The 17,145-nt window shown below is 35.6% G+C and overlaps 2 protein-coding genes across 2 annotated transcripts in view; both read left to right on the top strand.

The window, feature by feature from the left end:
- kcnh7b (potassium channel, voltage gated eag related subfamily H, member 7b) overlaps positions 1-12,782 on the top strand; it is a 190,028-nt gene extending 177,246 nt beyond the window's left edge. Inside the window, 2 exon segments of the mRNA NM_001446944.1 lie at positions 4,224-4,383; positions 7,793-12,782. Of these exon segments, the coding sequence (NP_001433873.1) occupies positions 4,224-4,383; positions 7,793-8,014 (382 nt within the window). The 3' untranslated portion in view covers positions 8,015-12,782.
- Positions 1-17,145, top strand: part of ifih1 (interferon induced with helicase C domain 1) — a 751,550-nt gene that overhangs the window by 650,278 nt on the left and 84,127 nt on the right. The window lies entirely within an intron of this gene.

The raw sequence follows: 17,145 nt of genomic DNA on the forward strand, positions 1-17,145 counted from the left end.
GCTGCCATGTGATTGGCCGATCAAAAGTTTGCGTTAACAAGCAGTTGCACAGGTGTACCTAATAAAGTGGCCAGAGGGTGTATATACAGTACACACACAGTATATGACATTAATTCCAGTATGTCTGCCAGTTCCTGAATGAGCCTTCGTTATTTAGCAGTCATCTTCTTTGAAAAACATACCATGGAATGTTGCAACTGACCAATAAGAAGTGATTAATGTAATAATACATTTCACATCGTGAAGACTATTCTATTATAACAACCTCCTAGATGTACTTTATCCCTTACATACTGTAGCATTATATGAAACACTTCACCATAAATGATTATCTGCATAACTTTAGGTCAAATCTTTAGTCAACATGACCACGTTTTGAACAGTAAGTTTAAAGCAAGACTAACATCCTCCGTGCTGTCATCCTTTCTGATTTCGGTGTGAAATAGATGACATGCAGTCTCCCAAATTCAATCCATGCTGTGTATTTCTACACGCAAGATTTATGACAGCCTCAGTGCAGAGAGCTGGAGTTCACAGTGTGTTTTTCGCAGAAATAAGAGCTGAAACGCTGCCAGACGAGACTGTAAGAAAAGGAGGAGCGTCTTGTTCTTTTGTTTTTTCGGAGAGCTGCAGTTAATGGCTCGGGGCTTTAATGACTAGGTGTTCCTTACACACAGATTAAACTCATTGAATGCTTCATCTGAACTCTGATCAGCCCTTATATCAGCTATAAATGATAGGCCTGTCCTCGCTGTTACCTCCATTACCTGGATGAAAATATGAACTCTGCGTGTCTGTTTCAGAACATTGTTAATGAATAATGTAAGGTGCTGCTTCTGAAATGTGCATGAATGAACAGCTCGTACTGTATTTCCACTTGAAGCCTGGCTGATTATGTATTGTGGTGAAAGAGCTTTCAGAATTGACTCACAATTATTAAAGTAAAAGGTTATTGGTGACAAAGTGACCTTGATATATTACATGCCACAAAAAAACAACAAGATAGGACTACACCACGGTACACTTCAAATAAAATGCATTATTTAATAACAGCTAGATTAAAAAATAATTTAATACAACTGCATAAATTAATGTAACATTGATATGTGCACAATTAAATGTCAGGTTTATAATAAATGAATATACTTCCACTCACTTCACACACACACACACACACACACACATCCTGGATGTATTTCTTCTCACTTATTACACAGCCACATGCCATAAAACTTAACAATTACACATAAAACATTGTTCTGAGCTGGGATAGTTTATTAATTCTTTAACTAAATGCAAAGCTGACAGAAACGAAAACAGCTGATGAAGCATACACTAACTTGTGCATTACTCTGTCACAAGATGGCACCAAACAGTCAAAACATGAATCTGACAGAAACTAAACCAGCTGGATGGAGGATACACTAACCTGCACATTATGCAGACACAAGATGGCGCCAAAAAGTTAAAAAAAAAAACGCAAATCTGAAAGGAACTAAAACAGTTGAATAGAGCATGTACTAATCTAAATATAAAATAATAAACAAGATGGCGCCAAACAGTTAAAAAATGCAAATCTGAGAGGAACTAAAGCAGTTAAATGGAGCATTTACTAATCTAAATATATTTAATTCACAAGGTGTCGCCAAACAGTCAAAAACATGAATCTGACAGAAAATAAACCGGTTGGATGGAGTATACACTAACCTGCACATTATTCAGACACAAGATGGTGCCAAACAGTTAAAAAACGCAAATCTGACAGAAACAAAAACAGCTGAGGAAGTATACAGTAATCTGCACATTATTCAAACACAAGATGGCGCCAAACAGTCAAAAAACGCAAATCTGACAGAAGCTAAACCAGTTGAACAGAGCATATAATTATCTGCACATTATTCAGACACAAGATGGTGCCAAACAGTTAAAAAACACAAATCTGACAGAAACTAAAACAGCTGATGGAGTATACACTAACCTGCAAATTGTTCAGACACAAGATGGCGCCAAACAGTAAAAAAACGCAAATCTGAAAGGAACTAAATCAGTTGAATAGAGCATATACTAATCTAAATATAATTAATAAACAAGATGGCGTCAAACAGTTAAAAAACGCAAATCTGAGAGAATCTAAACCAGTTAAATGGAGCATTTACTAATCTAAATATGTTTAATTCACAAGGTGTCGCCAAACAGTCAAAAACATGAATCTTACAGAAAATAAACCGGTTGGATGGAGTATACACTAACCTGCACATTATTCAAACACAAGATGGCGCCAAACAGTCAAAAAAACGCAAATCTGACAGAAGCTAAACCAGTTGAACGGAGCATATACTTATCTGCACATTATTCAGACACAAGATGGTGCCAAACAGTTAAAAAACGCAAATCTGACAGAAACAAAAACAGCTGAGGAAGTATACAGTAATCTGCACATTATTCAGACACAAGATGGCGCCCAACAGTCAAAAACATGAATCTGACAGAAACTACACTGGCTGGATGGAGTATACACTAACCTGCACATTATTCAGTCACAAGATGGCACCAAACAATCAAAAACATGAATCTGACAGAAACAAAAACAGCTGTATACACTGTATACACTACAGTATACACTAACCTGCAAATTGTTCAGACAGAAGATGGAGCCCAACAGTCAAAAACACAGTATGCAGACACAAAATGGCGCCAAACAGTCAAAAACACGAAGCTGACAGAAAAGAAAACAGCTGATGGAGTATACACTAATTCAGATGGCACCAAATAGTCAAAAACTGCGGTGTGATAGACAAGCAGATACTACGGTGACCGAGAGAGCTAAACGTGGTGCAAATTTAAAAAACACATGCAATTACAAAAAACACCAGCAAATAAAGAAAAAAAAGTGTTGCATTTTCGACAAATTCATAAAAAACACTATACTTTCTCACAATACAAACAAGTTACAAAAATGCCTGCATTTTCTCACAACACTTGCAAATAGAACAGAACAAAACGAAAATGTTTCAATGGGACCCTAAAACATGATGGACCCTGCTGCGAAATGTTTATTATGCTGTGACTATTGCTCAGTTAAGATGTAGTTGATCTTTTAAAGGCCAGTTTTATGTTCATTTCATTTTGCACTTTATTAGCCAAAATAAACATAACCTAAGTAGCCGGGTCCCGTCACATTTTAGGGTCCCCTTGAAACATTTCCATTGTGTTTAATTCCATTAGTTATTCCTTTATAATTCCTTTAGTTCCATTTAAAAAAAAATCCATTATATTTGCAAGTGTTGTGAGAAAATGCAGCGCATTTTGTTAACTTGTTCGTGTTGTGAAGATTTGCAACAAGTATACTGTCAAACCGATGAAGATTGCCTGTTTATTTGCTGGTGTTTTTTTGTAACTGCCTGTATTTTTTTAAATTGTAGCACGTTTAGCTCTCTCAGCCACCGTAAGATACATATGAATGTGGAAGTATATGGATGTGAATGTATTCACTGACGGTTAAGAAGATTTGAATTCCCCTGGTGAGTCTGTGTTATTTAGCGATTGTTATCTTGGAATAACATGCATTGAATTGTGACGACTGACCAATCAGAACCAAATATTTTAGACAGCTGTGTTATAATTCATCATATACATAAAGTCATACAAGATTTGATAATTGTGCTGCACCTTTGCCTAATAGGAGTGTTGATGTGTTGATGTGACTGTTGTTCACACACATTTGTAGTCAGAATCATTCGCCCTCCTCTGAATTTTTCTTTCTTTTTTAAATATTTCCCAAATGATGTTTAACAGAGCAAGGATTTTTTTACAGTATGTCTGATGAATTTTTTTCTTCTGGAGAAAGTCTTATTTGTTTTATTTCAGCTAGAATAAAAGCAGTTTTTAATTTATTAAAAATATTTTAAGGACAAAATTATTAGCCCCTTTAAGCTATATTTGTTTTTTTCGATAGTCTACAGAACAAACCACCATTATACAATAACTTGCCGAATTACCCTAACCTGCCTAGTTACCCTGATTAACCTAGTTAAGCCTTTAAATGTCACTTTAAGCTGTATAGAAGTGTCTGAAAAATATCTAGTCAAATATTATTTACTGTTATCATGGCAAAGATAAAATAAATCAGTTATTAGAAATGAGTTATTAAAACTATTATGATTAGAAATGTGTTGAAGAAAATCTTTCTGTTAAACAGAAATTGTACACTTGTGTTTCACCAGGTTGGAGTACCAGATGACGTCAGATATTCAGAGTATCCTGACGCTGCTGCAGAGACAGACGTGTTTAGGACCTCCGGCCTACAGCAGCCTGACAGCCGAATACAAGAGACCTGCTATCAGAATCCAACCAAGTGCTTCCGAGACACACACCCCACCACAGGTACATCATGAAACACCCTGAAAGGCAGACATGAAGAACAACATATTAGTCCTGCACAATTATCACAATATCAGTATATGAAATATACATATTACAGAAAAGTGCTATAAATTAAATTAGTTTTACAGTTGAAGACAGAATTATTAGCCTTCCTCCATTTTTTCTCCAAATTTTGTTTAACGGAAAAATTTTTTTAAACACATTTCTTAACTGTGGCGAGGGGGCGTGGCCAAGAGCCGTGGGAACGGAATGAGGCCGCCGCGTAAGTGGATGCACCAGCGGTGCGCACCGGCCTCGAATCCAACGGAAGGAGCTCTGGACTATAAAAGGAGGAACGATGGCAGAGGAAGCCGAGAGAGGACCGGGCCCGGACATATTTTACTTTTGCTTTCAGTTTGACAGCAGTCTCTGTGAGGAGCTGCCGTCCATTTGTTTTGGTTTAGACGGCAGTCTCCTGAGGAGCTGCCGTCACTGTTATTAATAAACAGTTTAAAAATTGCGTCGGTTAACTGCCTCCTTCTTCCCACACAACGAACTTTATTACATTAACATAATAGTGTTAATAACTCATCTCTAATAACTGATTTATTTTATTTCTGCCATGATGACAGTACATGATATTTGACTATATATTCTTCAAGACAATAGTATTCAGCTTAAAATGACATTTAAAGGCTTAACTAGGTTAATTAGGCAGGTTAGGGTAATTAGGCAAGTCATTGTATAACAGTGGTTTGTTCTGTAGACCAAGGGTCTCTAACTCAAATAGGCGGGGGGCCGGTCTAATGTTTAACAGATCAAGGAAATTTTCACAGTATGTCTGATAATATTTTTTCTTCTGGAGAAAGTCTAATTTGTTTAATTTCGGCTTGAATAAAAGCAATTTTTTATTTTTTAAACACCATTTTAAGGTCAATATTATTTATTATTTTTTTCAACCATTATACTATATCTTGCTTAATTACCCTTACATGCCTAGTTAACCTAATTAACCTAGTTAAGCCTTTAAAAGTCACTTTAAGCTGTATAGAAGTGTTTTGAAAAATATCTAGTCAACTATTATTTACTGTCATCATGGCAAAGATAAAATCAGTTACTGGAGATGAGTTATTAAAACTATTATGTTTGTTTAGAAATGTGTTAAAAAAATCTTCTCTCCATTAAAAAGGAATTGGGGGAAAAATAAACAAGGGGGTTTATAATTCAGGGAGGCTAATAATTCTTACTTCAACTGTATATCAAAAATAAATGTTTATTTTTTACATTTCTGATAGAATAGCATTTTGCTAATTAGTCATATCATAAGAGATATTGTTATGACAACACAACAACAATATTACGTATGCTTCTAATAATGCGCAGAATTTCACAAACTTATTTCAGCATTATTTAAAGGGACTGTTTTACCCAAATGAACATTTACTCACTATTTACTTTCCCTCAAGTGGTTATAAATATTTATTATTTTTTTAGAAGATAGTTTGAAGTAAGCTGAAAACCTGAAACCATTGACTTCCAAAAAAACAAATACTATTGTCAATATCAGTGTATATTCAGAATATCTCTTTTGTGTTCAACAGAATAAATGAAGTCAAACAGGTTTGGGGGGAAAAAGTAAATGGAGAGTAAATAATGACAGAATTGTATTTTTTTTCTGGTGAACTGCCCCTTTAAATACTACTGGAATGTTTTGTTAATTTTATATTGTTATTTAATTGTACTTTTAATTGTGTGTTCTTTTCAGTTTATGCTTAGATTATCCTTTACATTTCATATGCTCTACTTTTTTTTTTTTTGCTTTATTTCATTAGAGTTTCATTTTAGTAATTGCTATAGCTATATTAGAGAAATTCATATTTATGTCCTGGAGAACTCTGAGCAGTGTTTTACTGCCACCTACAGTACAGTGTGTGTGATAACATGACATCCAATGAGAAACAATAATGAGATAACACGACCAGACATACAGTGCCACCTGCTGAATACATTGATTATGTTTCATACAATTACTGTAACATCAGACTCCAGTCAGCACTTGTTTTTTATAGTCTTGGAATATGTTGGGCTTTAGCTATTATAGGTACAGTAGGTAAATAGATGGATGGATAGACAGACGGATAGACTGATAGAACGAGAGACGGATAAAACACTAGACAGACAGACAGACAGACAGAAAGGGATGGATGGATGGATGGATGGATGGATAGATGGATAGAACAATAGATGGATGGATGGATGGATGGATGGACGGATGGATAGATGGATAGAACAATAGATGGATGGATGGATGGATGGATGGATGGACGGACGGACGGATAGACTGATAGAACGAGAGATGGATAAAACACTAGATAGATAGATAGATAGATAGATAGATAGATAGATAGATAGATAGATAGATAGACAGACAGACAGACAGACAGACAGACAGACAGACAGACAGACAGACAGACAGACAGACAGAGATGGATGGATGGATGGATGGATGGATGGATGGATGGATGGATGGATGGATGGATGGATGGATGGATGGACGGACGGATAGACTGATAGAACGAGAGATGGATAAAACACTAGATAGATAGATAGATAGATAGATAGATAGATAGATAGATAGATAGACAGACAGACAGACAGACAGACAGACAGACAGACAGACAGACAGAAAGGGATGGATGGATGGATGGATGGATAGATGGATAGAACAATAGATGGATGGATGGATGGATGGATGGACGGATGGATAGATGGATAGAACAATAGATGGATGGATGGATGGATGGATGGATGGACGGACGGACGGATAGACTGATAGAACGAGAGATGGATAAAACACTAGATAGATAGATAGATAGATAGATAGATAGATAGATAGATAGATAGATAGATAGATAGATAGACAGACAGACAGACAGACAGACAGACAGACAGAGATGGATGGATGGATGGATGGATGGATGGATGGATGGATGGATGGACGGACGGATAGACTGATAGAACGAGAGATGGATAAAACACTAGATAGATAGATAGATAGATAGATAGATAGATAGATAGATAGATAGATAGATAGATAGATAGATAGATAGATAGATAGATAGATAGATAGACAGACAGACAGACAGACAGACAGACAGACAGACAGACAGACAGGGATGGATGGATGGATGGATGGATGGATGGATGGATGGACAGACGGGTAGATGGACGGACGGACGGATGGATGGATAGATGGATAGACGGATAGAACGATAGATAGATGGATATATGGATAGAATGATAGAACAATAGATAGATAGATAGATAGATAGACAGACAGGGACGGACGGACAGACAGACAGATAGATAGATAGATCCCTTTAAAAGTGATTTTTGCATAATAGATCCCCTATAAATTCTTACTTTTCAGAACGCTGAGTTTCTGGCCATGACACGCATCCATCCAAACTCGACAGACTCTTCATCAGGCCCGAATCTCATTAACTCAAACCCAAACCAGATCCACGGGACACCATCATCAACACAGGACTTGACAAACAGGCAGACTCTTCCTCTGGGAAGACAGACCTCCAAACCCCTGCTGCGGCTGTCACCTCCATCTGAACCCGGACCACCCGACCAGCAGCACTGAGAGCAAAACAACTCAACATTCACTGTCAAAAAATATCTGCTCATTAACTGCTTCCATATTTTGCGATTCACAAGTGTTTATTTACGGTTGTGAATTGCATTATGGGATGCTGATCTCTGCTCTGTCCACTTTTAATGTTGAAAATTCAACTCTACAGTTTAACAAAGTGACTTTTATTGACATTTTAGTAGGTTGAAATCATATAAGAGATCATATATAGAGAAATAAGTCTTTAAAATAACAGAAAATGTGCTGGCAGTTTATTACAAGGTGTTTGTAGTGTAATATACAACACAAACACAGACAATATATCACTTTAAACTGTTAAAAACTTTCATAAAAGTCACTTTTTTATTTTATTTAAGGTTAAAAGTTGTTGGGAGAAAGATAAAAGTCCCATAATGCAATTCAGAAGCAGAAATGAACAAATAAAATGATGTTTTCAGTTTATTTACGGTTGTGAATTGCATTATGGGATGTTGATCCCTCCTCTACCGACTTTTAATGTTGAAAATTCAACTCTACAGTTTAACAAAGTGACTTTTATTGACATTTTAGATGTTTGAATTAATATAATGTGTATATATGGCAAAACAAGTCTGTAAAATAACAGAAAATGTGCTGGTGGTTTATAACAGGATGTTTGTAGCCTAATATACAACACCATCACAGACAATACATCACTTTAAACTATTACAAATGTTCATAAAAGTCACTTTTTCAATTTTCTTCAAGGTTTAAAGTTGTTGGGAGAAAGATTAAGTTCCTATAATGCAATTCAGACGCAGAAATCAACCGATAAAAACATGAATTACAAGAAACTGCAAATAACTAACAGATATTTTTGTACAGTGTTCACTTCCTGCTGCAGAGGAAGATCCAGAAAAACACTTCCATTATTAGGAAGTAAATCTCTCCTTTAGACTGACGGCAATACTACTTTTAAACTGCACACTTTTACACTGGAGTAATGCTCAGGATACTGATCAGCAAGTCATTATCATTTAACATCACAGTATTGACACTCTAGCATGTGTTAACAGTGTTGTGTGGGCCACCGAAGTCAGACTTCTAACTTGCATTAATTTCTAATTTATACCACAATTTGGTCACACTTTGCAAAAAGGTGTCATTAGTAAATATATTTACTAACATGACCTAGATAAGAACAATACTTGTACAGCATTTACTAAACAGTTCAACATTTACTAATGCATTTATTAAGCTATTAGACTTAGTTAAAGGTGCAGTAGGTGATCTGCCAAAATACCAACGCTTAGAATAATATCTTTGAAAATACAATACCTCCGCTGCCGTCCAAAGCCACGCCTCCTGAAATCATGAATGTGCACCATAAAGATGACCGTAGACAACCCACTAGATCACTGTAATAAAGTTCACGGCCCTTTGGCCGCCGGGAAGGAGGCGGAAAACCGACGTAGTTTTAAAATAATTTATTAATAACAGTGACGGCCAAAACAAACGGACAAACAACAAACTGAAAGCAAAAGTAAAAGGGTTTGGCGCCACAGCACCTGCGAGACCTATATGAGACGGGCCGAGAGAAAAAGAGATGGAAAAAAAAAAGAAGGAAAGACAGAGTAGACCGAGAAAGGGGAGAGAGGAAAAAGAAAAAAAAAATTGGGGTTCGTTTCTCCAGACATGCTGCCACTCGGTCCTCCACCAGCTGAGAGATGCAACGACGTGCTGGGAGCCCTATGGAGGAATCTATCCACCCGTCCGTCTTCTGGCGTCCGGCGGCGGTTCTTCTGGCTGGCTGGCGGCATCTCTGGTCTCCTGCTCCGCTCCCGCTTCGGTGGACGAATGCAGGCTCTAGCATCATGGCGGATCGCGGCGACTCCCCCGGGTTCTGTGGGATGGCTCCCTTCAGCACTTTCCCCTCCGGTGTTGAGCCCCGCGTCCCCTGCTCCTCCCCATGCTGGGAGACGGCAGCAGGCAGATCCTTTCCTCGCCAGCCTCAGGCCGCCCTGGCACTCTGGGCAGACGAACGGGTTTCTCCCCCACTCGGGTTAACTCCCGAACACTCGTCCCCTCTCTCAGCGGCAAGGGCATCTGGACAACGCGTCCCTCCTTCTCCTGGGTTTTGACACCACTGTAATAAAGTTCACGGCCCTTAGCCCACCGGGAAGAAGGAGGCGGAGAACCGACGTAGTTTTAAAATAATTTATTAATAACAGTGACGGGCAGCTCCTCACGGAGGCTGCCGTCTAAACCAAAACAAACGGACGGCAGCTCCGTGAAAGCAAAAGTAAAATATGTCCGGGCCCGGTCCTCTCTCGGCTTCCTCTGCCATCGTTCCTCCTTTTATCGTCCAGAGCTCCTTCCGTGGGATCCGAAGCAGGTGCGCACCGCAGGTGTATCCACTTAAGCGGTGGCCTCACTCCGTTCCCACGGCTCTCAGCCACGCCCCCTCGCCACAATCACGTCATTCGCCAGTTGGAAAACTTTAGAGTACTTTATAATACTACAATTCCCAATGAAAAACTGTATGATATCTAGCCAGGGCCAAATTAGTTCCAGAACACTGCGGCTCCGTAACCTTTGAAATCTGATCCTGTACCTCATTTTACAGATTTCCCTCCTCAACTGCCCTCCTCCCCCATTCGCTATTCACTTTCTTGGCAACCCTCTTCACTTTCGTCCGCAATACCCCTTTATCCTCGGGTAACATACCGGATCAGTTACCCCGATCTGTTCCGGGACCTCGCAGTTCACAAATTAAGCACTGTATCTAGCACAGTTACAGTCTTCAGACAGTGATACTTCTAGGTGATGGCACTGCAGATGTGCAGTCATGGTTATACGTGTAAAACAATGCTTGCACACAATTATTTTTTGAACACTGTTATTTCTTTTATTAGCATTATACTTACCGGCAAAACCGAAATGTCCTCACACCGCAGATTAGAAAGACGTCGGTGCTTTCTCGTACTGTTGTCTCACTTCGCCGGTGCTTCCTTGTATTGTTGCCTCCGCCTCACTTCACCGCTTGGTCAAGCGCCCCCTAACTCTAGAGCATAGTGATTGGATATTTACTCACTGGGAGGAGTTTCCTCATCTCAGCTCATGGATTTAGAGGCACACACAGTCAATTCGGGGAGATATAAAACGCACATAAATTATTTAAACGCTAAACAGAGAAAACCACAATTCACAAGCGCATATTGAACCGTGTAGGTCGTACCATATGGTTCAATCAGGCACGTGCACACATAGGGCTCAACCTGTGCAGTGCACATGCCCTTTTTAGTCTTGGATAGAAAGTGCCCTTCCAAAATGATCAAAACTGCCCCCGCGACGCGGCACACCCTCGGTCCCGCCCTTCAGTAGACGCGCGACAACACCGCTCTTCAGTACGCGCGCAACAACAACACCCCCCCCCCCTCTCTCTCTCCAAAAAATTTATCCTGCACATGCCCTTTGGACGGTCTCTGCACGGGCCTGGGTTCAATATTATATTGAGAACCGTGGCATCCCTAGTGTATATCATATGTGTGTTCAAATATGCATCCAAAAACCAGTGTCCACTTTCGCTCCGCTTCAAATGACATGTACAGAATCTGTTTGGGAAACATCGTCTATTTGTCACTATGGAGAATGTCAGCTGACAGTCACGCACTGCTACATGACTGTTTTGAGGATTGCATAGGAGGGGCAAAGACGCCTGTAATGAAAAGGGAGGGAATTTCTCCTTTTTTATATCTATCTAAAAGTGTTTTAATGCCTAAAAAAAAAAAAAAAAGCACAGAACAGATTCACACTTAAGAGCAAGGGGCGTCCTGTAGTGGTTCAGCGGTATCGGTTAAGTATATGGAGGAATGGCTCTTTTTGTTTATTTGCCACCCTTCAGTGAAAGATTGAAAATACGGGAAAATACCTTTACAGGATGATAGCGGAATATTCATTCCTTGTTCCTTTATTAATCTGGGGTCGCCACAGCGGAATGAACCGGCAACTTAACCAGCAAGTTTTTACGCAGCCCATCCCTGGGAAACATCCACACACACACACTCATACACTACGGACAATTTAGCCTACCCAATTCACCTGTACCGCATGTCTTTGGACTGTGGGGGAAACCGGAGCACCCGGAGGAAACCCATGTGAACGCAGGGAGAACATGCAAACTCCACACAGAAACGCCAACTGAGCCGAGGCTCAATCCAGCAACCCAGCGACCTTCTTGCTGTGAGGCAACAGCACTACCTATTGCGCCACTGCTTCGCCTGATAGCGGGATAGAACTGTAAAATACAGGAGAATCCAGAGGAAAAACTTGTTTGACAGGTATGCCATGGTGTCATCCGTCCTCCAGCGTCCAAAAGTAACTCCAATATTGATTCAGGATTTGAAAAAGTTTTGATTTAGCCTTTGTTTTCACCGCTGTCACTCTCTCGTGTGCACGCACAAACTGCAGATCTGCTTGAACCGGTGCAGATGTACAAATCTACATTTGTTGACAGACAATTTGGGCTACTTATCAGCATTATGGACAATATTTAATCGCATGAAAATTTTTTAGTCTTATGCCTTATCCAGAATATTAAAATTCATATAATTACACTTGGATCATTTAATCTGTACTATTGGAATGTGAAGAGACTTTCAACCAGCACAAGACATGTTTCTGAAGACAATCACCTACTGCAGCTTTAACATCCAAATTCATGCTTGTTTACATTAGTCAATGCACTGTGAGTTAACATGATTTATGAAAAACTGTACTGTATTTTCATTAACTACACTGTAAAAAAAAAAAAAAAAAAAGTAAATTTCAGTAAAAACGTAAAATAACGGTTGTTAAATTACAGAAATTTACTTAAGTTTAAATTTTTGGTAAATTTCTGTAATTCAACCTCTGTTATTTTACAGTAAGTTTCTCTAAATTAACAGCCATTATCTTACGGTTTATTTTCGGCATCCTAGCTGTTGGAAATAAACTGTAAAATTAAGGATTTCTTTTTTTTTACAGTGTAACAAATACATGAACAAATACTGTAATAAATGTATTGTTCATTAATTTTAGTAAATGCACTAACTGATATAACCTTACTTTAAAGTGTGACCCAATTTTTCACTAGAGTTACACTGCAAAAAATGCTTTTCTTAGAGTTTTTGTCTTGCTTCTAGTCAAGATATCTACAAATTCTTCAATCAGGACAAGCATTATCTGAAATAATATCAGAATTAAGTTCGAGCTTTTCTTTAAAACGAGCAAAATAATCATCCGCCAGTGGGAAGAGCAATTTAATCTCGTCTTCGCTTTGAAATAAGATTATTTTGCTTAAAACATTGACAGATTATTTTGCTTGTTTTAATGAAAACCTCACTTCGATTTGACATATTTTTTGAACGTGTCTAGAAAATGGTTCTTGACATTAACATGTTTAGATATTCGGACTAAGACAAGGAAAGAATATTTTGCAGTGTAAAAACGGTTACTTTTAATTTTTTAGATAAATACAACATAATTTGAGGGAGACTATTTTAGTTGGCAATATGTCAAAGATGTTAAACATTAACACATGAATTTTGTTAAATAATATTATTATGAATGATATCACCGTTTTGTTAATGATGTTGTTACAAAACATTGATTATATATACAGATATATATTACTATTTACACAAAAAATGACAAAGTATATATTTTTATCATCGCAATCTCACGGCAATTCGTAACTTTTTGATTTAGTGGCTGATTCGTATGAATTTGTACAGTTTAGTACGATTTGCTCATCCTCTAAAAACGGTTCGGTTAAGGGGTGGGGTTTTGTGCCACGCGTACTTTTTAAAATCGTACATTTTCGTACGACTGAACATATGAATTCATACAAATTAGTCACTAAACTGACAAAACGTGCAGTACTTATGTTTCTTTGTGAGGTCAGGCTAAAAAAGGTCATCAGTAGCTTCATTTAGTCTCAAGTATTTATTTAATTTTTTATTATTTCTCTATTTTTAATTTTTTTGGCACAGATGTGTGCATATTTATTTATTCATTTATTTATGAAGAGTTTATTAGCAAAAAAAATCATATTTATTTACATACATACATACATACATACATACATATATATATACATATACATACATACATATATATATATATATATATATATATATATATATATATATATATATATATATATACATACATACATACATACATACATACATACATACATACATACATACATACATACATACATACATACATATATATATATATATATATATATATATATATATATATATATATATATATATATATATATATATACATACATACATACATACATATATATATATATACATATATATATATATATATATATACATATATATATACGTATACATATATATATATACATATACACATATATATATATACATATATATATATACATATATATATATATATACATATATATATATATATACATATATATATATATATATATACATATATATATATATATATATACATATATATATATATATACATATATATATATATATATATATATACATATATATATATATATATATATATATATATATATATATATATATATATATATATATATATATATATATATATATATATATACATACATATATATATATACATACAAATAAATACTACATACCAACTAAACAATTCACTTCTTTAATAAAACTGAAGCTTAGTAGTAATTTTCAAGCTGAATTTTTTACATTGAGTATTGAGGAGTACAACTGCAAAATCAATTGAACTCTTCATACAGTTGAAGTCACAAGTATTCGCCCCCTCCTGTGATATCAGATTCAGTTTTATTGCCAAGTGTACTTTACACACACAAGGAATTTGTTTTGGCAACAGAAGCTTCCAGTGTACATAAATGACATGTGACAACACAAAATAAATAAGAAAAAATAATAATAATAAAAATCCCAAATGATGTTTAACAGATTTTTCCTAATGTTTTTTATTCTATAGAAAGTCTTAAGGGTTTTATTTCAGCAATAGTAAAAGCAGTTTTTAATTTTTTAAAAACATTTTTAAGGTCAATATTATTAGCCCCCTTAAGCAATCTTTGTTTTCCAATAAACTACAGAACAAACCATCATTATACAAAAATTTGCCTAATTACCCTAACTTGCCTAATTAACCTAGTTACTGTAAGCCTTTAAATGTCACTTTAAGCTGAATATTAGTGTCTTGAAAAATCTCTAGTCAAATATTATGTGCTGTCATCATGGCAAAGATAAAAGAAATCAGTTTATTAGTGAGAAATTAGTTATTGAAACTACTGTTTAGAAAGTGTTGAAAAAAAACTGGGGACATATATAAAAAGGACTAATATTTTTGACTTCAACTGTATATGTATTGTAAAAAAAAACTAAACGCACTCAAACATTAAAAAACATTTCTGGGAAAACTGATAGTAAGCGATATGCATTGATTGTAAATTAACAGATCAGCACAGGACACACAAAAACAACCATCGTTCATGTACGATGTCACTGTTGCGCCAAGGTTTGCATAGTCTCACATGTAGCTATTATTAAATACATATGCATAACATATATGTACATTTAGGAACTTTTAACCAAACGCTATAATAATAATAATAATAATAATAATAATATTAATAATAATGCCAGCTTCATCTACTCACTGGAAATAAAGTATTTTTTTTTAACAACAGAATCACTTGTTTTCCGAATCTTTAGTCTAGAAAAGCTTCCGTCATAAATCCTGCTAGCAATAATGATAAAACACACGTCTGAAGAGTTTGTTTGCTCATTTACGGTCGCAAAGGTTGTAATATTAATCGCCTGACGTCATAATGTGAGGGGAGATTTGTGCATCTGCTTCATTTTTCGATAATATTATAGTTCAAACCTTCAAATATCTCAAGTGTTTGTACAAACACTGCAAAAAAAAAAAATGCTTTTCTTACTTAATTGATGTCTTGTTTCTTGTCCAAATATTGTAAAACTCTTAAATCAAAAAGCATTTTCTAGACAAGACAACAATGTTGTCTTGTTTTGAGAAATAATATGCCAAAATTAAGTTAGTTTTTTCTTAAAACAAGCAAAAATGCATAAACATTTTGTGATATTTTTCAAATTTTGAAATATTGCATAACCATTTTAGCATATTGCAAAAACATTTTTTTTTTGGTACTGGATAAACATTTTGCGATATTTTATAAACATTTTGCCACATTACGAAACATTTAACAATATTACAGAAACATTTTGGATATTTTACACATTTTGGGATATTGCATGAACAATTTGTAATATTACATAAACATTTAGTAATATCATAAACATTTGGTAATATTGCATAAACATTCTTTGTGATATTTTACAAATGTTAGGATATTGCATAAACATTTTGGGAAACTGCATTTTGCGGTAATGAATAAACAGTTTGCAATTTTCCATAAAGATGTTGCCATATTACGAGAACATTTAGCAATATTGCAGAAACATTTTGGAGTAGTTTAACAAATTTGGGATGTTGCGTAAACCTTTTCTGATATCTTACTAATTTTGTGATACTGGATAAACATTTTGTGATATTCCATAAACATTTTGCCATATTACAAAAAAGTTTAGCAATATTGCGTACACATTTTGTGACATTGATATTGATTTAACATTCTGCGACATTATAAACATTTTGTGATACTGCATAAAAGTTTGAGGATATTATACAAATTTGGGGATATTGCATAAACATTTAGCGATATTGCATAAACATTTTGTGATATTAAAACTTGGGGATATCGCATAAACATTTTATCATACTGCATAAACATTTTAGGATATTATAAAAATTTGGGGAGATTGCATAACCGATTTGCGATATTGCATAAACATTTTGTGATATTACAAAAGCGTCAAGCAATATTGCATAAACATTTTTTAATATTCAAATTGCATAAACAATCTGCACATAAACAATCTTGGCATATTACAAAAATAATGAGATATTGCATAAACATTTTGTGACATTTAAAAAAAATTGGGGGATATTGCATAAACATTTGCGATATTGCATAAACATTGTGATATTCTAACAATTTTGGGATATTGCATAAACATTTTGCG

Source organism: Danio rerio, chromosome 9, assembly GCF_052040795.2.
Source record: "Danio rerio strain M-AB ecotype USA chromosome 9, GRCz13ab, whole genome shotgun sequence".
Taxonomy (NCBI): domain Eukaryota; kingdom Metazoa; phylum Chordata; class Actinopteri; order Cypriniformes; family Danionidae; genus Danio; species Danio rerio.